The 22,348-nt window shown below is 45.7% G+C and overlaps 1 protein-coding gene across 1 annotated transcript in view; it reads left to right on the top strand.

The window, feature by feature from the left end:
- Positions 1-22,348, top strand: part of LOC103615708 (multiple epidermal growth factor-like domains protein 6) — a 180,217-nt gene that overhangs the window by 140,298 nt on the left and 17,571 nt on the right. The window contains exons 21-32 of the mRNA XM_017734403.1: positions 810-938; positions 2,467-2,718; positions 2,800-2,861; positions 3,245-3,272; positions 5,513-5,641; positions 11,464-11,592; positions 16,758-16,886; positions 18,488-18,616; positions 19,114-19,239; positions 20,221-20,349; positions 20,518-20,646; positions 21,714-21,845. Coding sequence (XP_017589892.1) covers positions 810-938; positions 2,467-2,718; positions 2,800-2,861; positions 3,245-3,272; positions 5,513-5,641; positions 11,464-11,592; positions 16,758-16,886; positions 18,488-18,616; positions 19,114-19,239; positions 20,221-20,349; positions 20,518-20,646; positions 21,714-21,845 — 1,503 coding nt within the window. The remainder of the gene's footprint in view (positions 1-809; positions 939-2,466; positions 2,719-2,799; positions 2,862-3,244; positions 3,273-5,512; positions 5,642-11,463; positions 11,593-16,757; positions 16,887-18,487; positions 18,617-19,113; positions 19,240-20,220; positions 20,350-20,517; positions 20,647-21,713; positions 21,846-22,348) is intronic.

Raw genomic sequence — 22,348 nt, 5'->3', positions numbered from 1 at the left:
TTGTGAGAGAAAACATGCTGATCTGAGAAGTGCCCTTCATCTTCGGGAATTCCCCAGGTTGGATTTGACATTATTTATGGGAGGGAGATTGCAGATAAAACCACGTGACCAGCTGAACTGCATCCCAAATGGATGTTATCATTAGACCTAATTTATGGCAATCTGTACTTGGAAATGCAGTGTTTAACAGCCACAACGCTGGTGGTGTAATCCTGGCTGTTTGGCAAGAGGTGTGACCAGCTGGCCCATGTGGCATCACTCCTGGGTTGTGTTTGCAGCAGCACTCCTTGGTGTATATAATTCAGGATTAAACAATACTGAAGCTGAAGGAGCAGTGTCAGTGCTGTCCCTGCAGCCAGAGGCCATGGGAATACACTCAAGGAGCTGTTCTGTGCTGCTCTTCCAGCCTCTGGGTGTTAAAAGGCTGCTCGAGTTTGGCTGTTGTGCTGCACAGACGGGCTCTCAGGGACAGCCCTGCTTTGTGCAAGACCTCAGTGGTGGCACATTTTTGATTCTTGTTAGTCACAAAATGGCTTTTGAGGAAGGTTTGCCCAGCACCTTTTCCTCCTCTGAGGAAACAGCCTGATGCACAGGAGTACCCAAAAATCACTGAAGTTACTCCCACATTCCAGAACTCAGGCGCAGACACCCAGGGCGCAGATCCCAGGTATTTCTTTCACGTTGCCGTTTTGATTCCTGGATTCAGCTAAAGCCTGTTTTAGGGGGTGAGCTGTTGCTGTCTGATTGAGAAGATCATTCTGTGGCTGAGTTGTGACCTGAGTGAAGTCCCAGTGTGTCTCTGTTTGCAGCCTGCCCCGATGGGCACTATGGACTGAGCTGCCTGTCGCTGTGCAGCTGTGGCAGCAGCGCTCAGTGTCACCACGTCAGCGGGCAGTGCTCGTGTCCCCCGGGCTGGACTGGCCACGACTGCAAGCACAGTAAGTCAGGGCATGTGGGATCTCCCAGGGACTGCACGTGGAGGAAGCAGCTCTGTTTGCTCTTAGTTTATTACAGTTTTTTAATATAGTTTTGCTAATCTTACTGCTTCTGAAATGGTGTGTTTGTGGGTTTGCGCAGCCTGGGTGGTTATAATCCTTAATTATCCAGGTTCAAAGCATTGAAATAGATGGCTGATGAAGCGCAAAGTATTGATATAAGCTCTTATTTCAACACTATGGATCCCTTTGCCCAATACCATCTGTCCCGTCAGCATTTTGACTGACAGACAGTTTTGTTTTTCATTTTCAGTGCAGATTAGTTTTGAGATTAATTCTCCATTTCTCATTTTGTTTGGGGGAGATTTATTCAACAACTGAGTGGCGTGTAGAGTCGTGTGTCTAAAGGTCACTTTTTAACTTGGGAATATAAATGCTGTGAGAAATTCTGTTCTCTGGAAGAGCAGAGCATCCTTCTGTTGACTTTAGCATCGCTCTCCATATTGGTGGCTGTGTGAGAGAGTAGATTTGCCCTTTTTGGATGGCACCATATAAATGTGAAGCCATCCTGCTTGATTCCTTCCTTTTCCTGTGACACATCTCTTCTGCTTGATTCATTGTGATGCCTCTTGCAAAAAGCCAACAGAAGACAAGCCTTTTTCTAAACTTGGTCTTAAACACATAAAATCATTTAATTGGCAGTGTTGATAGCAGCAAGTTTTGCACCTGACTTCTCAGGCTCTGTACTGAAGAAAATGCTGGGAAAATCTGAAGTTTCCATCAATATGCATATTTTAAAAATCAAACCAGTTGGTAGTGTGTAGAGCCACTGAGATGGCCTTTCATGACTCCCTGGGCTGTCTAGAGAATTGAGAGACCATGACAAAGGAAAGCTTTTACTTCTATTCGACAGAAGATCTGAGAAAAACTGTTTTGCAGAGGTATCTCAGTAAGGCAGCTCTTCCACCTATTGCAGACTGGGCATTAAACAGATTCCCAACCCCAAAACCAGGTTTCTGTTGCCCTAATTGGCACTTTCATCTTCATCCTTACTCGAAAGAAAGGAGATGCTGTGGTACATTGTCGTAATTATGTCAGTGCTATGTGATTTTAGGATGAAAGCAGTAAGTTGCTTTACCAAACATTGTGAGATTCCTTTGTGTCCATGCTGAATTTCCCAGTATTTTGGGGAAAGCATGGAGGGTGCTCCCATATCTGTCTGGTTTTACCCATTAACTGTTCTGGTTATGCAGATTTTCATTGAGTGAGTCAATAGCTGATACTTTATTTCCATGAAATTATAGATTTGTGACTGACGGGTGTGGATTGATTAGTTTTCATGTGCGTGGGATAATATCTGCCTGCATCCAGCTGAAACAGACCAACAAAAATGGTCTTTATTTCCATGAATTGCGCCTGTGCTGCAGCTGGGGGTTTAGTCTGGTACCATTTTGTGTATTTTGTGTCCTCTGATGTAGAAGTGAAGTGGGGTTTGGGGATGGTGCTGGATGTGACCCCGTTTTCCATCCAGCCTGCAGCAGCGGCCGCTGGGGCCGGGGCTGTGCCCACTCCTGTTCCTGTGACCCCACCATGGGCGCCTGCTCCTGCCAGCTGGGATTCACCAGGGAGCACTGCCAGCTCCCTGAGTGCCCGCCTCCCCAGCACGAGGAGCTTCCAAACCCCAGCTCTGCAAGTTGTGTTTTCCTGATCGTTCCCCCCAGGAACGCTCTCAGGCTCTTCCGCCCCTGCTCCGCCCGGCGCGGCGCTCTCGGGTTTCAGCAGGGTTAGATGCTTTCCCTAATTCAATTTCCAGAAAAGGTATTTTCAGCCTTGTTTTGGACCCAGCGGCTATTTTTAACGGTAGGATCTCGTGTGAGGGATGGGATTGATGTATATTTGGGTTGCGGCATAAGAGTTTCCATATTGGTTTGATTTATTCAGTTTTAGGGCAGCACTATGCCTTCGTAAATCTCTGTGAAAGGTCAGGCATATAGAAATACTTCACATGTACATAAAAGAAGAAAAACCAGGAACTTTTGGAGTCCTGTATTTATTAACAACAAAAATGTTCGATGGTCTTATCAGAGGCCCATGACCTCACCTTGACATTCAGCTCTAACTGAGGTCAACAGCAGATGCTTCAAGCATATGAAAACAGGATTATAGTAAATTCCTGATATGCCTCCCCAGGTATCATCAATTTCTCATTCAGGAGCTTCTTGAGACAGAAGCAGTAGCTCTATATTTAATGCAACTTGATTTTTTCTTTTCCAATTAATGTGCCTGTTTTCTTTTTCATTTCATGCAAGCATTTGGAATCTACTTCATCTTGTGGCAGTAAGTTGCATAGTTAAGCTGCTATTATTATTATTATTATTATTGATTCTGTCGATGTTGTTAGATAAACATTTTATCTACAAGTTTAACAATCTTACAGTAGCACAGATGTAGCTACCAGAGTCTCAGCAGTGTGGGCAGGATTAACTGCTGGTGTCATACAGAAATGTCAAAACAATTAATCTGGAACCGTGTGACCTAAGACAAGAAAGCCTGGAAAGTTGATCTTGCAGCCCTTGTTGCTGTTGGCACAGAGGGAATGGAAGGACAGTGTGTCGAGAGGACCAGCTCCCAGAGAAGGAGCTGCCAGCTCCGCTTCTCTTTTGCTCTTGATCTCTCTCAAAATAGCATCTCTGCAGACAGAGAGTGGCCAAATAGCTGCTTGTAATCTTCACTGGGAAGGGAATCAGTGAAGCCATCGCCACTGACAAAACATCTGGCAATCCCTAAAGTTCTTTCTGTGGGTTTTCTGTTTCATCTAGTCTGCTTTTTACCCTCTTTAGTGTGTGTGTATATATATGTATAAAAATGCACATATATATGTGTGTGTGTGTGTGTACGTGCAAGATTATGAAAACCACAATTCTTCCCATAATTTCATGCTGCCTTGGAGGTGAGATCTTCACTATCCCTGGATATCTCCTCTGCTCCCTAGACATCCCTACACTCTCCCTGCAGGTTGGGCTCCTTCCCGTGGCAGGAGCTCAGTTTCTCTGGCAGGGTGGCTGGCTCCTGACAGGCAGCACAGCAGCCTGTGCCTGATGGAGCAGTGGCAGATTCTCTGTGCTGTGGACTGTGAAATCATTTGTGAAGTGCTCTGACCCTTTGCCATCACCTTGAAAAGCCTCAGCTCCAGGCTAAACACCGTGGACCTGAGGGGAGCTCTGTGGAGGGCCCCACACCTCTTGCTGCACTGCAGCACCATTTCCCTTGCACAGATCCTCTGACTGAAATTTCAGCTGAAAAGGAAACATGGAGAAGGATCCAGCTTTTAAGGGACTTTTAAGGCACAAGTGCTCTTCTGTGTATTTATTTGTTGAACAGTGGTCTGCAGCTTTGGGAAGAGGAAGGGATGTCACCTGTAAGTGCAAAAAAATAGGTTCAAACGTACTCAGATTTAAACAATGTCCCATTTTTTGACTCTGAAAGCAAAGAAATACTTAAGGTACCTTGCTCTTCTCCCGTCTCCCATCCTGACTTCTCTATAAGACACACAGTTGGCAGAGTCACTGAGCTGCAGGAGCACCTGAATTCACGCCAGCTCCAGTCACTGCCCACCCACAGCACCAAACAGACAACACCAAACCCACCCCTCTATTCCAGACATGGAGGTGTCTTTGAGAACCCTTGTTTTCTGCTCTCTCTGATTCTTTCCAGATTGCCTGAAAACCACTCCGTTGATGTAAATGCTAAAATCATATGCTTCTAGAAGAGATCTGGCAGTAATCTCCATAACTCATTTAAAGGGATGTTCACGAGACCTTCAAACATGAGTGGAGGCCCTGTAATACTGTGTTTAGCCAAGTCTATCTCTGTGTTTCAGCCTGTCCAAAATATCCAATGTGAATTAGGCATCTGGCCCTGTTCTTAATTGATTTTCCTATAATCCTGGAAGAAATTATTTTCATTCTCAAATGTTTTCTTTCTTCTGATGACGAGTAGTACCATGCAAATCTTTTAAAACTCCTCACATTAACTGCTGTGGAAATGTAATTGTTAATCTGTCCCCCAGATGTAACGTTTTCGCTTGAATTTTTCAAAGCAGAGCATGAAAGTAAAGTGTGCAGCATTTGATTTGGAGCTTTGTGAAGGCAACCAACACATTTCATATTTTCTCCAGCTTTCTGAGGAAAGAGGATTTACAGGGGAACAGAGGAGCTTCTCCCCTCCCAGTTGATAAAGTCCCAGAGGAGATGTGCACATAAGCGACTCAAGACCAGTGGGCAAAGTGTCATCAGGCAGAACCTGTAAAATCTCAGGCTTTGCAATAGCAGATGTTAGTTTTCTGTGCAGAATTTAGTCTTTCAACACTCTGGAATTTTTCTAAAATAGATCTTAAATGTAGCCCAGCTTACCTGAACCTCAAGGGGAGCACTCATATCTCGTTGTTTTTAAGTTGTTACCATTATGCCTTGATTCTTTTGGAAATAGTTAGATTTCCCATGTATCTAAAAATTCCTCATTGGTCCTGAGCTGCTCTGGCATGAACCCATCATCTGGTTGTGATTCCTCTGCTGCAGGGTGCCCCGAGGGGAGCTTTGGCCCGAGCTGTGAGTCCAGCTGCCAGTGCCAGAACGGAGCTGCCTGCGACCACGTCAGCGGAGCCTGCACTTGCGCGGCGGGCTGGACAGGAACCTTTTGTGAAAGAGGTACTGCTGCTCCCCCTGGTCCCTTCTGGATTCATGGAGAATTTGTTTTGATTTTAATTCAGAGAGCTGGTTTTACAGTTTACAGTGTTGGATCTAAATGAACCACTGAACTTAATTGGAAGCCGATACCGAAATGTGAGCTCCCCTCCTAACTCCGCAAAGCATCGTGCTGGGTGCCAAATGTCAGGCATGTGTTTTAGCATGGTTAAAATTAGATATATGCTTAAGGCTTCTGCTATATCACATCTTCATGAGGACTCTTTTTAAGCAGAGTCCCACTATTTGAGCACTGAGCAAGGAGATGCTTGTTCAGCCTTACACTTGCTTGTTTCTGGTGCCTCCCTGAAACGATTTAGAGAAAAACATGGATGTGTGCATCATCCTCATGGAAGTCTTTAAGAACAGATGCACTTATAACTTAAATAAATCCAACAGAGCATCTTCTATTACCTTGTCGTTTGGAAAAGTGTTGGAGAGGTTGGACTGGATTCCTTAGCTGCGTTATGGTGAGTCAGGTCTGTGGCATTATCACAGGAGGTTGCTGTCATGGTGCATCATTTTGCTGATTTTTTTGTATAAAAAATACAGCAGAAACAGCACAGAGTCATTCAGGCACTGTGAAAGTTAAGTGTAGCTGAGTGAAGATTCTGCAAAACACGGTACTTGAACCGAAGTCACAGCTGTTTTGGATAGAAAGCAGCTTTATCAGCCAGTTTCAGCAGCGAGGATGGAGGGAAGAGGCAGCACTCGCAGGCAGCTGCTGCCCTCTCATGGGAAGGGAGATGCTCCACAGCCTGACCACGAATGTAGCAAGGCACCCACCAACTGGAGTTGATATTGCTTGTTGTTGCTTTGCTCTCCTTCTTACCAGGCACTATTACATAAAATAAATATTCTTTCCAAGGTTCTGCTGCAAATTGGACCTTGTAAATCGTGATATCTCCACTGTATCCCTTATAATATAATTTAGCTGAAATATGTTTTCCTAAATCTATGGGGTTTTTTTAATTATTGTATTTTTACCGTACAAAAAAAGGAGGCAGTTATCTGTGTTGTTGTGTAAGTCTCTTCATTCGAGCAGGAATTATAATGGCAACAAACAGGCAAAACATCCTTTTCCAGAGTAGGTGTGAGGAACAGGGAGAAGACTGGGTGATTCTATTGGGGACAAAAAAAACCCAAAGCTTCCAAATCAGTCATGTTGGACATTTTTATCTTTTTTTAATTCCTGAAAAAAGATTGTGTCAGGGAGAGTGGAATTTAGCACTTTGTAAAACACCATTTTCTCCATGTTTTCTCTCAAGAAGGCAGAGTGTTTGCTGTCAGCTGACCTGGGCTACCTTTTAACTTAGAAAACTTCAACCAGAACAGTTTGGCAGCTTCCAAAAGATGCCAAGGGAGGAAAACATGTGGGTGGTTTGCCCTTGGTAGAACCTTCTTGGCACCTTCTCTCGGAGGAGCTGTAGAGCTTCTGTTTCGAGTGACTGGGAGACTGGCAGGGTTTCCTTCTGGCAGGGATGTGCTTTTTGCTGTCCTCTTGGCAATCCACCCACATTGGCCAGGCTCTGTGCCTTGTAGGCAGAAATTCAGATCGAGCCCTGGCGCTGCAGAGTTGCTTTGGACTTCAAACATCCTGCTGATGCCTCAGCTCGTGGCTGGGAAGGACTTCTCCATCATCACAGAAATGTTGAAATGGAGACTTTTGCAGCCTAAGTTCAAAGTCCTAGGAGAACACAGTCCCTTATAAAATCTGATTTTGGTTAATATTAGTAATTAATATCACCCCTGCACAGCGACGGTGTTTGAACCTGCTGTCATTGCTTTTGGTGCTTTGCACTGGGGCAGCACGGGATCCAGATTCAAGCTGAGACTGCAGAAATCCCAAAATTTGCCTTCGGTATTGTTTGTTTTCATTTGGGGAAAATTTCTTCCCATTTTGGTGGGAAGCTATTTCTTTTCATTAATTTGCTGCCCTCAGTATGAAGTAGGGTTTCATAAGTTTAGGTACCAGCCCCTGTTGCAAAACACCACTTCAGTGGCCATTTCCAAGCTTATTTGCCACAAATTTCCATAATCTCCTATTAATATTTATTAGAATTGTTAATATAATCTTAGTCCTTGCTGAGTCTCAATCTATATATATCATCTGTCAGTAATACAGATAACAGCCAAAGCCACACCATCTTCATCATCATTGTCACCCACCAGCATGGGACAGTTTCCAAGCTCAGCCATAGCAGGAGACATTTCTGCTCCAGGGCTGCTGGTTCATGAGACCTTGCTGTGAATTATTCAGGAGCTGACTGAACTTCTGTGCTCTGAGCCACAGGATGCTGACAAAAGACCTCACACTCTTCAAAGGACTTTTGTCTGTCCATCAGCATCTCAGTTCTGCTCTGCCCTGAGTCACCTTTGATCAGCTGCTCTTCATCTGGCACTGCTCAGTGGTACTGTTGCCTCTGCAGTTGTGCTGTGGTCACATGGAATAATGATGGGCTATCGAGGCACTCTCTGAAAGAAAATCAGTCGTTTCTGAAGGTGGTACATGCCTGCTCCATCTTTCAGCCCTGCTCAGTGCTTTGTGAAAATGAACCATGTGAATCTTGTGACTCTTTCAAAGGAGTTTCAAAAGCAGCAAAACTGTTTCATTTGCAGAGTAGCTAACGGTTGCAAATAAGGCTGAAAACAAAATAATCTACAAAGAAATTATTTCAGTCTGTGAGAGCAATCTAGGAAAGGCTTCCTTTGGATTTTCTTGAAAGCAGCAAGTGATATAAGCAGAACACTGATGAAATAATGTGTATTTCTTCACAAGGTCTTGCATTATCAAAGGAAAATAAATCATTTTTGGTGGATGCTGCTAGCAGAGCCACTAGCCAGCTTCCATATCTGAGTGGAGAATGGCGTGTGCTTGGCAGGGGGTACCAGAGGGACACGGGGAGTTCTGGCTGTTCCTGGACTGGAGCAGAAGTCAATGCCTCTGCATTCCTGGGCTCTGCAAAGGCAGGGGTCACAGCAAAGGTGGCTTTGTAAGTCCTTTCTGTCTTGTTCAAGTACAGATAGCCAAAGTATCATCATCTCCAGAAAAGATGCTTCTGTATTCACCCACTGCTGCAGGGCTGTGGTTAGAATGCAATTCCAGCTAAACAGGCAAGGCAAAGAAAACCCAAATAAAAAAATCCCAACCCCAAAGCTGGTCATTATTGTGATAAATGGAAAAATACATCAATGCTTACTCCTAACTAAATGTAAAAATCTGCCATGCAAGAAGCCTGAGCCATGGGCTCCTGGCAAACCCAGAGGAATCCAGGTGTGCCTGTGTTCTGCAGCCACACTCACAGCTTTGTTACAGATGTGCCAAGTGAGCTGGGACACCCTGCCTTGAACCAGGGCTGCTCCACTCCTGTTTGGGGAGGCACTTGTTATAATTGATTTAATTCTGTGGAGTGCTGAGCATCTGCTGCTCCCACTTTGAAGGCTGTGATTGCCTTCCCTGCACTGTGATTTTGTTTAATTCCCTTCCCCGCTGCTCTCTGGTATGTGCTGTATGACCCAAGGCTTGTGTCCAGTTTTGGGATCAGGCCAACAGAAGAATTATCCAGTTCACTGGTTCATCTGTCCGAATATCCCAAAATGCCAGACAATTAGTCCACTAAGTGGAGGCAGCAGGAGTCTCAGACCATTCCTAGTGTATATTTATTAATTGATCCATTAATAACAACAACATACCACCCTTTTGGAGCACAGAGCTTGGCTTTTGCATCTGACCTGCTGTGGGGTCAGCACTGCCAGGAGATGGACGGACTGGACCCTTCCCTGGGGATTTCAGCAGTTAATCATTACCATAAGAGAGCCCAGAAAGATTGCTGTTTTGCTGAGATAAAAGGAGAAAATGAGCACAGTGCATGTTGAGGAATAGCTGACAAGGCTGTGCAGTCCCTGTTTCAAAGAACTTTGTCAGCCCTTAAAGTCAGTGAGGGCTTAGCAGGAGGAGCCCGTGCTTGTGCTGTGCCATACCTGCTACTGAAGCAGGTAAATGGGGAATAACAGATGAACCTCACCCTGGTGGCTCTTCCTTGTGCATTGGTATCAGCTCTCTCCTGGGGAGCACTGAGCAGAGGCTGATGGATGTGTTACAGTGTTCTATGGGTGTGAAGCCCCATTTCTGTTTTCCTGAGGCAGCACAAACCTGGGAAGGGCAGCAAGCCTGAAACCTCTCGTGTGCCAAGGAAGAAGCTGCAGCTTGGACAGGCTGGGGAAGGGACAGGCTTGGACAGAAGGGAAGAGCAGGCTTTTGATTTTGGGTGGATGAAACAACTGTGTGTAGTCACAAGCTGAGCAGTAGAGCAGCCAAAGCAGATGTTCAGTGTTTTACACTGTCGCTGGATGATAGTCCAGGTTTTCCTAAAACTACGGACACAGAATTTCCTCCACTTGTAGCCAAAGCAGACAGCAGTGCACACGGTTGAACTGAATTTGTGTCTGTGGAAGAGGCAGTGTGATAGACTGGGACAAAAAACCTGGGCATGAAGAAGCCCCAGGGCAAGAAAAGGGACAGAAGAGTCCAACAGTGGAAGATGCACATGGAAAACTCACTGGAAGTGTTCAATGCCAGGTTGAACAGGGCTTGGGAGCAACCTGGTCTAGTGAAAGGTGTCCCTGTCCATGGCAGGAGGGTTGATGGCAGATGATCATTAGGGTCCCTTTCAACCTAACCCATTCTTCGATGGCACCAGTGTTACTCTGACCTGGTAGAGAGCTGTGGAATTAGTGTGGAGGGTTGTTGGTCAGTGTATATGGTATGATGATAATCACGATGAGATTCTCTTGGGAATCCAGTCATTCTGATTTCATGGTAGAAGTGTAAAGGTTGGATTTTAAATATAAGTTTATATTGAACAAGAGGACAGAGAGATATAAGTTTTACTGAACTACTGCTTATTTCATGAGCACCATCAATCCTGAGGTTGATTCAGGGATTCTGTGGAAAGAATGATGTACAGTTGTGTATCTATAGATTTGTTATTACTTAGTGTAACATAATATACTGTACTGTGTGACATAATATCTGCACTTACATAATCTAAGCACACACACAGAGGTTAAATTAAGGCTACATAGAGAATATATTTTTAAACTCTGCATAGCAGCCTTAGTGTTCTTGTAATGCAGCATTTGGGGTATGATGTGGCCCACTGACAAGCACTGGTCATTATTTTCACTGCTGTCAGCGCTGGTACAGATAAAAATTGGATCCATGGGGCTGCTCTTCCTTATGTCTCCCAGATGTAGGTGCAGAGCTCCTTCAGCTCCCTGGGATTGTTTTGTGATGTTTAATTTGCCTCGGTTTTCTCTACTCCTTCACTTAGCCAGTTTTTCATTTCAGCACTGAACTGCACCACTGTGGCTTAGGTTCACTGTTAAAGGATCTTTAGAAAAGTGTCAGGACAGTAAATGGGAGCAGAAGTTTTGCATTTTCAAAGGGAGGGAGGTCAGCAGGGATGGCCCTGAAGTCTTGCATTATGTTGAATTATTTCCTCTGTCCATTACAGAGGCACAAGTAACAGTTTGTGTGAGCCCAGCTCCATTCTCTCACTTGTTTTATGGCTTTTCAGTGTTCTCAGCCCTGTTCTCCCGTGCAGAAATCTGTTACTTGTGTAAAAGGGTCACATTTTTCCAAGATGCACATATCAGAACTGGGCAGGCTTAACCCTTGAAGCAACTCCGGTTCTTAAGAATCTCTGAAAAGACCAGATGGAGTTTATGCAAAAAAAAAAAAAAAAGCAGGAACTGTGCTAAAAAGAAATGTTTTGCATTTGCAGCTTGTCCAGATGGATTCTTTGGGGTTGACTGCCACCAGGTGTGCAAGTGCAAGAATGCTGCTGGCTGTGACCACGTGCTGGGCTCGTGCCGCTGCCTGCCGGGCTGGCTGGGAGAGACCTGCGAGCAGCGTACGTACACCAAACCCCCAAACCTCCCCTGGCACTGCGGGCTGATGCCCTGCCAGGGTACACTTTTAGATAGGTCAGACGTTCCTTCCCAGTGAGATGCCCTGCCAGGGTACACTTTTAGATAGGTCACGTTCCTTCCCAGTGGTGCCAAAAAAGGGAACAATTTTTGGTGGCTCTGTAAAATCATCAGCTCTTTTTTTGTTGTTTGTTTTTTAACTCGTCAAACATGATGAGCATCAGGTTTTAAATAGCAGAGCTGCCTCCTGCCATATGACAGCTCTCTGCTTTTCATTTTTGTGTGGCATTAAGAGATTAAATGTTGTGTATCTGTTTCTGGTGTATCTCCTCTAATTATCAATTACAAAGTGACAGATTACAAATGTGCAAAGTGGAAAAATCAGAGCTGGGACTATTTTATTATTTGAGTGTGACAAAATAGTTTTTTTAAATTATTATTAGAAAATTTATTTGTTTTAAAATAATTGTCAGCTTCCTAGATGTTCACAAGTATGGATTATCCCACAATTTTTAAGCTAACAAATGCTTGTGTGTATACATATATAAAATTGGCTAGTCTGAGAAAATTTTCACTACATTTCATGGGAAATTAGGTTATTTTCTTTAGCTGCGTGGCATTACATCTGGAGATCACTGAGCCTATTTGCAAAGTTTAGCAAATAAGTAGGGGTTTTTTTAAGGTTTTCAGGTTTTAGCTTCTCAACTTCCTTGTTTTCCTTTAGGATGATGTCATGGTTTAAGCTTCCTTTTGAAAATATGAGTGCTGTCTGCAGGGCTGAGGTGTAGAGCTGAGCTCCAGTGCTGCTTCACAATGAGCCAGCTCTGTTAGGGAACACTTCTTTAATCCATAGCTTGTGGCTTTCTGCAACAGAAAAGTGGTTTAATTTAGAAAATAGAGAGAAATCTGGCTTGTATTGAGACAATTCTGTCCTCTGGCCACACCCTATTTTAACATCAGCCCTGTTTGAGGGCAGTGCTTGTTCTTCATAATATTTTTCCCTCATTTGCCCCCACCACTCAACACAGCCCATCTTCTGAGAAGGCTTCTCCTGCAAAGTCCCCTGCTCTTTTGTTTACAGGTGGGTCAGTTCTGCTGAATCTTCCCAGTTTTAGACATTTTCCCTAACATCCCACCACTGCAGTCCTTTTTGCCTCCTCGTGCCCTCCCATAGGAACACTTGGCTCTCCATCTTCTACCATCTGAAGATGCTGGTGGTAATACACCCTTTCAGTGTAGATAAATGGAGTGACCAGAGAATAAAAGCAGACCAGAGCCACACAGCCATCCCACAGATCAGAAAAGATGCTTCTGAGCAGGGCAGGGTTTGCTTATTGGTCACAGCCCATTTTTCCTGTCGAGCCACAGCATTGGCAATGTGTCACCTTGCCCCTTCCCCAGTCCTTAGCATTAGGGATGGGAAGCTTTGTTACATATTTCATTAAATTCAATTAAGAAATGCAGCTCCTTGTCCATGGCCCCTGGTGCCCCCCTCTACTCACATTAGGAAAAAAAACCCCTATTTATTATCTTGTGCCAGAGCCATTAGAGCTTTGTGCTGGGCTGATTTATTCCTCCTGCTGGTGAAGGTGCCAAAGCCTCCGAGGCCTCTGTGAGTGAGAGAGAGAGGTCAGTTAACAGTGCAGGGTGTCTCCTCCTTTTCTCTTGGCTAAGTGAGGGATCTTCATTATGATTTTACAACTCATCCACACTGCTCCAAAGCTGCTCAGAGTAAGGGTGGGAGCTCAGCACTCCCCATCCTCCCGGGGTGTTTAATATTCACCTTGCCTGTTCCTGGGACCCGCCAGCTCCAGCAGCTGGAAGGACAGCACTCGTGTGGAAGTAATCAGATTGCAGGCAATGTGCTGGAGGATATTGAGGAATAATTTTGGCATCATGGGATTTGAATTGATCCTAAGCCAGCCATGCAGTGTGTTTTATACTCTGCTATCTAATTACAGGCAATACGGACAGTGATGCCTTTTGTTGGAGCTGCCTAATGCTTTCCATTACCAGACCATGGGTTTCAGTTGTTTGAAAATGAATTATGTTAATCTGGGGTGAAATCTGCCAAGCAAGCTCTGCCTGAGCTTCAGTTTGTGCTCGGAGATTTTATTTGGGGATTTTTTTGAGTGTCTACCTGAGGTGTTTTAGGTTTCCAAGAAAGAGGCTTAGGAAAAGTATGCTGCCTATTCTTTTTTTTTCTTTTTTCTAAATAAACTCCTTCACTGAGTTCTGTGACACAGAAGTGAGGACCTGGCATTTGGCATTTCTTTGTGATAGAGATGTAATCTTCCTTTCTGGATACTCGCTCCCTGTAAGTGTTCAAGGCCAGGCTGGATGGGAGGAGTAACCTCATCTAGTAGTGGCATCCCTGTTCATGACAGGGGAGTTGGAACTTGATGATCTTTAGGATCCCTTCCAGCCCAAACCCTGCTAGGATTCACTGCAAATTCATCCAAAGTTCGCAAACTTAAAAAAACCCAACCAAACCCTCCAAAAATCTCATGTTGCATATGGTCTGTAGCAGATGTGCACAATTCAACATCTGAATTTTGCCTTAATTCTGTCGGTACTAAACATGCCTCTTTCTGAAGCTGTTGGGGCTCAGCAGAATCTTCACTGAAGTGGTTCCTTGTGGTAAAAAAGAGACCATGCTAGTTTGAAAAATAAGTGACTACAGAAAGATTGGCTCTGCCAGAGGCACTGGTAACAGGGGTTTGACATTTCATGGTGTGTGAGCACTTGACTTTGCAAATTCCCTGTTCTTTAAAAGCTAAAGCTTCATTTTGTGGGGAATAATCCACAGAAGTTGCTTGAAAACAAAGCTACTGGACACCCTATAGAGCATGAGAGCCCATCATTTGCCTGTGCTCCTGGGCACTGTTGATGGCTGTTGACTTCTAGTCTGGAAGAGAAGTCTCCAGTTTCATGTGTTCCTTACTCTGCATGCAAAAAGGGATTTTAAAGACTGCAAACAAATAAATCCTCATCTTGCAGAGGAAGGACACGAAGAGGAAAATTTTGAACCAGGAAAAAGTCTGCTAATTTAAACCTTTGGATTAAGTCTTTCCTTTTCTCTCATCATGAAGAAAAAAGAAAAGGCCCAGGGATATTTGTGCGTTCAGTTGTGGAACTTCATGAAGTAGCTTCAATATATCACTTTTTTTCTTAATCTTCAGAAAAGTACTTTAATAATCAGGATTGTTCCACCAGGAAACAAAAAAACCCATTTGTATCTACCCAGTAGAATAGTCAAAATTTTCTTCTCCAGAAATTTCTGCTTTCTTACCAGAATTTTCACTGAAACACTATTGTCTTTTTGGTAAGTGTAACAAGAGCTTTGCACACATACTCCAAAAACCTCACACAAACCACTGGTAACAAGTTAGGGGATCTGGTGATGAGCTGGTTTTTCCTTTGGCTGGGTTGTGCTATAGTTCTGGTCTGTATTGTGGAAATACTTAGTTCTGCTCCCAAAAACTGAGCCAGAGCTCTGTAGGATGTGCTGAACTTTTTACTTGGCATCCAAGCTTCATTTGCAGAACAAACTTTTAGCTGTGATGGGACTGAACTCCTGCTCTTTCTTGTGGTTTCAATGTGGACAGGGTCCAAGCGATGACAAGAAAGAACACTGTGGAAAAGAGGTCCTGGGAGAAATGGTGTCTGAGAACCAGGCTGGGGAGCTGGAAGCCCTCAGATGGGGAGAAAAGGGCTGAGAATGGGTCAGAGACTGTCAGCCAAGTTCACCTCCAAGATCAAGGTGGTTTCACACCTCCCTTCTGTCCCCAGGGACTTGTTCTCCCAGAGTACTACATCATGTTCACTGACACCCTGAAAGGCAGAGAAGTTTGGGTGAAAATTCACTGTTTGGCTGTGAAACCTGGAAGATGTCACATTCAGCGAGTGCAGGACACTCTCCTGGATCAGGGATCCAGGCTTTTTTTGCGTCTCCAGTGCACGCCAGAAGTGCTACAGGGATGAGAGGCTCTGACAGGAGCCCCTGCAATGCAGAACAAAAACCGTGCAAGGAGGCGATCCAGCTCCATCAACCCTCTTTGTATTATTTTGGATGATAACTGAAGAAAACAGGGTAGCAGACCTGTCTGTTTTCCACCATTCAGAGCTATCCAAATCTCCAGTGCAAGGGAGACTGCAGGAATTTTATCACTGCCATTTTTCACGGGCAGCAGCACTGAAAGAGGAGCGTTTGCTTCCAAGATGACTGCGTTAAGTTTTCACCTGGGAGCCAGCTGCTTAACCAAACTCATTGAAAATATCACCCCTCTCTGACCAAAGAATGAGAGTCTGGGTGAGCAGAGGCATCCAGCTGTGAAAAATGAACACTGAAAACAATGAAGTTGTCAGTTCTCTTACCAGGATGCAAATAAATACTGGGGTTGTCAGGCTGGTGGTTCTGCTGGCCCATTAGTTTAGCACAAAGACATTCTGCAGAGCAGGGGCTGGCAGCTGATCCATCACCCCCTGTGATCCAGCCCCTCGATAGAAACCTCATCAGAAAGGGCTGTGATTCATATTTTTAAGCCACATTATTATGTTAAACTTTCATAAGACACATTATCTCTAAACTGCGAGTGTTGCAGAGCAGTTCCAGTCTATGTGATCTTAATTGGCAGAATATTTTTTTTCAAAATACCTTTTGCAGTTCATGTATTGGCTGATATTGTGGTGGACTTGGCAGTGCTGAGTTAACAGTTGGACTTGATGATCTTAAAGGTCTTTTCAAACCTAATGATTCTATTACTCTATCTAGAGTCAGACGTGGTTAATATGTGGGGGTTTGTATATTTATGTGTGTGTGTGTGTGTATATATATATATATATATATATTTCCAGGAATGGTGAAGTCACCATTCCCTGAAGTGTTCAAAGAATGAGTAGACACAGCACTTTGTGATTTGGTTTAAGGATCAGGAAGGTATTAGGCCAAAGGTTGGACTGATGATCTTGGAGATCTTTTCCAGCCTTTATGATTTTATGTGGACTTAGGCACCCTTATGATGTGAAAAGCGTCATCGGAGCACAGCTCCAACCTGATTTCCCTGGCATTGGCTTGTGTCTCGGGTTTGCTCTGTGCAGTGCCTCCTTGGATGCTTCCTGATGGTTTTATGAAATTCTCTCACTGCAGCCTGCCAGGAGAACAGCTATGGGCCGGGCTGCAGGAGCACTTGTCACTGTCACAACGGAGCTCTCTGTCACCACGTAACCGGGACGTGCCTTTGTAGCCCAGGCTGGAAAGGAGCCACCTGCCAAGAAGGTACAGTCAGAAATTCAAACCCCTGCCTATGGATTATAGGAGGGAAAAGTAAAACCTGTGTTTGGGGAAAGCTCAGTGGTGTTTTAACTCTCAGCTCATTGCCCTGTGTTGTCATTGGGTTTGTATCCACAGTGACGTGAGCTGGTCCATTAAATTAATCCGTGACATCGTGATGTAGGATCCCGGTGTGCACAGGGCAGGAGGGTGAAACAGCCATAAACTGGAAAGAGAGCTGATTTTGAGGGCTGATGAAGGGAGAAAAGGTCCATAAAACTCCCAATTATGATGCTGAAATGCAGCTCTGTTTCTTTTCTCTGGGCTGCTTTACTGTCCCATGCACCAGACTGATCCTTGGCATTACCTTGTGCTGTTCCAGACAGAGCCTAAATCCAGAACATGTGAAAGGCATTGAGCCTTGCAGCCTTGGCTATCAGAGCCAGACATGTGGCTCAAACAGAGAGCCTTGAGAAGAGGCTGGCAAAGAAAGGCTGCACTGTGGCTTGCACTGCACATCCTAATCCGTGCATCCTAGGCACTAGGAAAAGTCTGTCCATCCCTGTTGCAGAAGGCTCCTTGTTCTGTGCCTTCCCCATGAGGTCCCTGGGGTGTCAGGAGTACCGTGGAGCTGGGAATGCTGCTGTGGGTGCTCCTGGGTGAGCTGGGATTTGGAGTCAGCACCTGCACTCAGAGGCTGCTCTTCAGCATCCCAAGAGGATTGTTAGGGAAAGGGGATGGAAGCTGGCACAGGTAGAGTAATATATAAATTTAGTGCATTCCCCTTTTAAAACTTGATATGAAGAGGTCTTTCCATGAAGGATTTAAAAATTGGGAAGGCACCAAACTGTTCTTGATGACATGTTAGGCATGACCTAAATTTTTCTGTTTTGTCCACAGGCCACAAATACAAAAACAAAGCAAAAGTTACAAAATCTGTTTCAAACACGCCTTTTCAAATTTATGTTTGGGGGTTTCTTTTCTCTTTGAAGTGAGGAGGTAGAATAATTGTGTGAGGCTGGGGGAATCATCCTCTGGTGCCTATGCTTTTCCAAAGTGAGAGCTTGCTCCTGTTACTGTCTTCAAGAGGTTTCACTCTGGCACATGGCAGAGGTGTGTAGTTTTTTGCCAAAAAATTGGGTTCTATCCATAGGAACTGGTTGTGATGGGAATTAATAAACTTGCTTAATTAAAATTAGGTAAATGGTGAAATGTCAGGCAGCTGTGGGCAGCAGGATCAGTTAGAGAAGGAGCTGTGATTTTAAAAGGACTGTAAAAAGAAATTCTGGGAACAGGGAAATCAAGAACTGCGCTCCCCGGTGTTGAGAAAGCTGGAAGGAACCAAAAAAACGGATTTTGTAGGTACAAACAGAAAGTCTCAAGGTTGTCTGGTGGGTCACTAGTTCACTTCATCACCTATTTTGTTCCCACACCAGTTGTACATTGGTTGGAGTAATTCCTTATCAGTCATGTCCCCATTTCTGCTGGTTGTACCTCCCACAGCATCCTCCAGGGCGAGAAGGGCTGTGAGATGGGAGAGGTGGTGTTGAGCCTGTGTCCTTCTCCTGCACTTCCTCACGGAAGGTTTTCCCTGCCTCCCTTCGCAGCCTGTCCTCCGGGGTGGCACGGAGCCGCCTGCCTGCAGCGCTGCCTGTGCCACGGCCAGGCCACCTGTGACCCTGTGAGCGGCGAGTGCCGGTGTCCCCAGGGCTGGACGGGGACAGCCTGTGAGCTGGGTGAGTCTCCCCACCTCCTCCACCTCTCCAGCGCCTCGGTTCAGTCACTCTGCAAGGAAATCCCCAGTTATGGTGGGGTCTGGTTTGAGACAGCCCAGAGGAAAAAGGAGGCAGAACAATGGAAAACACCAGGTGGGGAGAGGTTGAAAAAGCTGGGGTTGTTTAGTCAGAAGTGAGAAGACTGAGGGGAGACATGAGACTTGAACATATCTGTGGTGGTGGAAACTTGCTGGGCAGGGGAGAGGAATAAGCCATTCTCTGCCCCTTGGGAACAGGGAAGATAGGTAATGGTCTCCATTTAAAGAGAAAAAAAGAAATACTTAAAAGAGGAAAATGATGTGTTTCTAGAGAATTTTGCCAAGGGAGGCTTCAAATTTCCTTCACTGAAGGTTTTTAGGCCCAGTTTCGGTGGCTCATCATATTGCAGAGACATGAGGGAGTTCCTGCTGGGATTGCTCCAGCCTGGTTCCCCATCAGTCTCCCCCATCCCGTTTCAGAGTGTGGGGACGGGCAGTTCGGAGAGGGCTGTGAGCAGAACTGCAGCTGCCACCACGGGGTGTGTGATGTGCCCTCAGGAAAGTGCCTGTGCCGCGCTGGCTGGACTGGGGACCGCTGCGATGTTGGTAAGGGCAGCTCCTTCTGCAAATCCTTCATTTTAACCACCAGCCAGTTCTGCCTGTTTTCTGGTTTGTATCTTAATTTTCCAGTGTTCTGCAGGCCAATTATGATTTATGCCCTCTCACCCCAGCTCAGACCCACAGGCAGGTCTCTGCCCAACCGTGCCCTTGTCCAAATCATTTTATCTCCTCCTACCTCTGTTCCCTGCCTGCTAAGAAAATGAAGGTATTTCTCTACCTTATGCACACAAGGAAGAACACATGGAAGTGAGGGAGTTTTAAGGAGAATTTGCCAGATCAGCCACCTGCTGCTGAGTGTCTGTGGGTCACTGAGGGTAGCTCAGCAAACTGGACTGTGATAGTTCAGATGTACAGATCTTGCACATGACCCAGATTTGACACAGCTGTTTGGCATGCTTAGAGCCCTCTGAATCCCTGAAATGGGGACTAGTTCTCACACACAGGTGACTAAAAACATGCTTTCAGCTCAACCACTGAGGTGCTGTGCTTTTACCAAGCCACAAGCAGCTTTCTGACGTCTCCTGAGGCACTGAGGACTCTCAAAGCCTCAGCCACCACTGCGACCTGTAAAGCCTTCTCAGTGCCCACCTCCCTTTCTCTTTGGTCACTTTGCAGGGACTCGGGAGGTGGAAGCAGTTTGTGGGCATAGTTCCCCCTGTTCAAACAGCTGTCCCTGGGTGCGTAGTTGTATCAAAGCAAACAGCATCACCCTCTCTGTGGACCCCATCTGGATTTGTACTCCAGCTGTGGCTACATCATTGCAAACTTTCCTGTGCAGGCTCATTAGCAGTCAGCGTTAAATGCTTTTAATACTTTTAATATCTTCTCCTTCACTGATATTTTCTGGCCACGTAGTCTGCTAAGTGTACTCCTGAGCAGGAGCTCAGGCAAGAAGGATCCTTGGATTGCCAGTGGAGCTGCTCCCCCCGCAGCAGGTAGAATGTGTCTCTCTCTGCTTGCCCCCAGCCTGCCCGCCAGGATTTTTCGGCCAGCGCTGCGAGGAGCGGTGTGACTGCGCCCACGGCCGGTCCTGCCACTCCCAGACCGGAGCGTGTCACTGCCAGAGGGGGTGGCGAGGGAGGCACTGTGACAAACGTGAGTGAGGGGAGGCTGCTCAGGTCGGTGCGCGCATTCCCCCCAAATCCAGAGCTCTCGGTCACGGCCGGGTGCTTTCACATACCTGGCGGGGATGGGTGCAGCGGGTCCGTGGAGGGGGTGGCTTTGTCCTGTCCTGCTGGCCCTGACAGGGTTGGTGTCCCCCAGCCTGCCTGCCGGGCCGCTACGGAGCGGGATGTGCCCAGCGGTGCCGCTGTCCCCCGGGAAGGCCCTGCCACCACCTGACGGGCGCCTGCGGATGTCCCCCGGGGTTCGCCGGCCACGGCTGCGAGAAGAGTAAGTTTGTTATCACAACACAAATACTTCCCTTGTCAATTAGTTAGTAAATTGATGTCTTGAATAAAAACATGATGGTGTGATGCCCGAAGAGGGAGGGGATGACAATCTGACAGGAGGGAGGATGGCTGAGGGCTGCTTGTCCCTCACCCAAGTGGTTTGGCCAGCTCTGAGCTCTGTGCCAGGCACAGTTTCAGCTCCTGGGGTTTGCAGGGAGCAGCCAGGGCCTGAACTGGACCCAGATAGGTTGAGGATGTGCCACTGGTGCTCAGCCCCTGCCCACAGCCAGCACTGTGCTGTCAGTAAAGCAGCAGCTCAGCTTTTGTTGGCCTTGCCCCTGTGAGAGGCCGTCTATTCCTGCTCTCGGAAAGGAAAGAACATTATTTGGCTTTGCTTAGCATGGAGTTTGGTCCCCCCAGAGATATCTTTGGAATCAGGCTCCTTCTCTGACCCCAGCTGCAGCACCCTGACTTCGTTCCTCCCTACAAAACTTTGCCTGAGCCCTGCTTTAGCAAAAAGAGAACCAGCAATAAATAAGAATTGAAAGGATTGACATCGATGTCCCACACCCTCCACCAAAGGACTCTGAATGCTGACCCACAACCAGGGCAGCTGAATGGAAATGAGATGTAGGAATTAAATGTGGAAGGTCCAAAACCTGTAGGCAATGTAGCTGTCAGCAGGCAGAGTGAAACCTGTGGAGATGTTGATGTCGCAGCAGCTTTGCAAGTTCAAACTCTCTGCAAAAGGCAGAATGTCTTTATCCTGGTCCCCTGGGAATTATACTGTTATTTTAGTCAATTTTACCTGACATTTCCCTATGATTTTTTTTCTAGTGACAAGAAAATTGTATCTGGCCCTTGACAGTTGGGCACAAATTGACTGAACAAAACAAAATCAAGCGGTCAAGTAACCCCCAAGTAAATGTAATAAATCCAAAGTCCCGGAGGAGAGCGTCATTCCGTAGGCAGGGATTTTATTTAATAGATTTCAGCCCGCTCTTTGTTTGAGTGCTATATTTACCAAGACAAATTTAATTTATTGGTTTGCATTTCTTCCTCCCAAAGCTTGTCCACCGGGCACGTATGGGCAGGACTGTCACGGGGTGTGCCAGTGCTCAGCTGAGAATCAGAAATGTCACCCTGTCACCGGCCACTGCTCCTGCAGCCCGGGCTACCACGGGCCCCTCTGCCACCTCCGTGAGTATTTTTGGGGGTTGCTGCTGTTCTGACAGAGGGCTGAGTCCTGCAGGAGCATCTGCTGGTGCTTTGGGTTCATCTGTGTCAGTACAGCAGTGACTGAGAGAAGTAGAGGTTAATTGTAGTATAAAAGTCATAGTGTTACAAGTAAGTTATGGTATAAGAAGTAAGCACAGGGTGGGTAAATTTACACTAAAAGTAGTAGTTGTATTATTGCAAGGAATTAAATTTTTAAAACATTTTCTAAAAAAGTTCATTAATAGTGTTAATTCAAAAATGTAATGAATTCAATTGTTCAAATTAATTTTTAAAACCCCCAAATTGTCACCCCAGGACAACCAGCTAAATTCTTTCCAATTTCATGCCACGCTAAAGAATTTCAAGATCATTCTTTGCATTTGCATCTTCCAGCTACACCTGGATATTGCGCAGCTCTCTCATTTCCAAATACCAAGTCCAAAATACTTCCCGAAATCTCTGCGTGCTCAAGTAAGGACAAATGG

Source organism: Corvus brachyrhynchos, unplaced genomic scaffold (assembly GCF_000691975.1).
Source record: "Corvus brachyrhynchos isolate BGI_N302 unplaced genomic scaffold, ASM69197v1 scaffold544, whole genome shotgun sequence".
Taxonomy (NCBI): Eukaryota; Metazoa; Chordata; class Aves; order Passeriformes; family Corvidae; genus Corvus; species Corvus brachyrhynchos.
The sequence above is the reverse complement of the archived record's forward strand: the minus strand, read 5'-3'. Positions and strand labels throughout refer to the sequence as shown.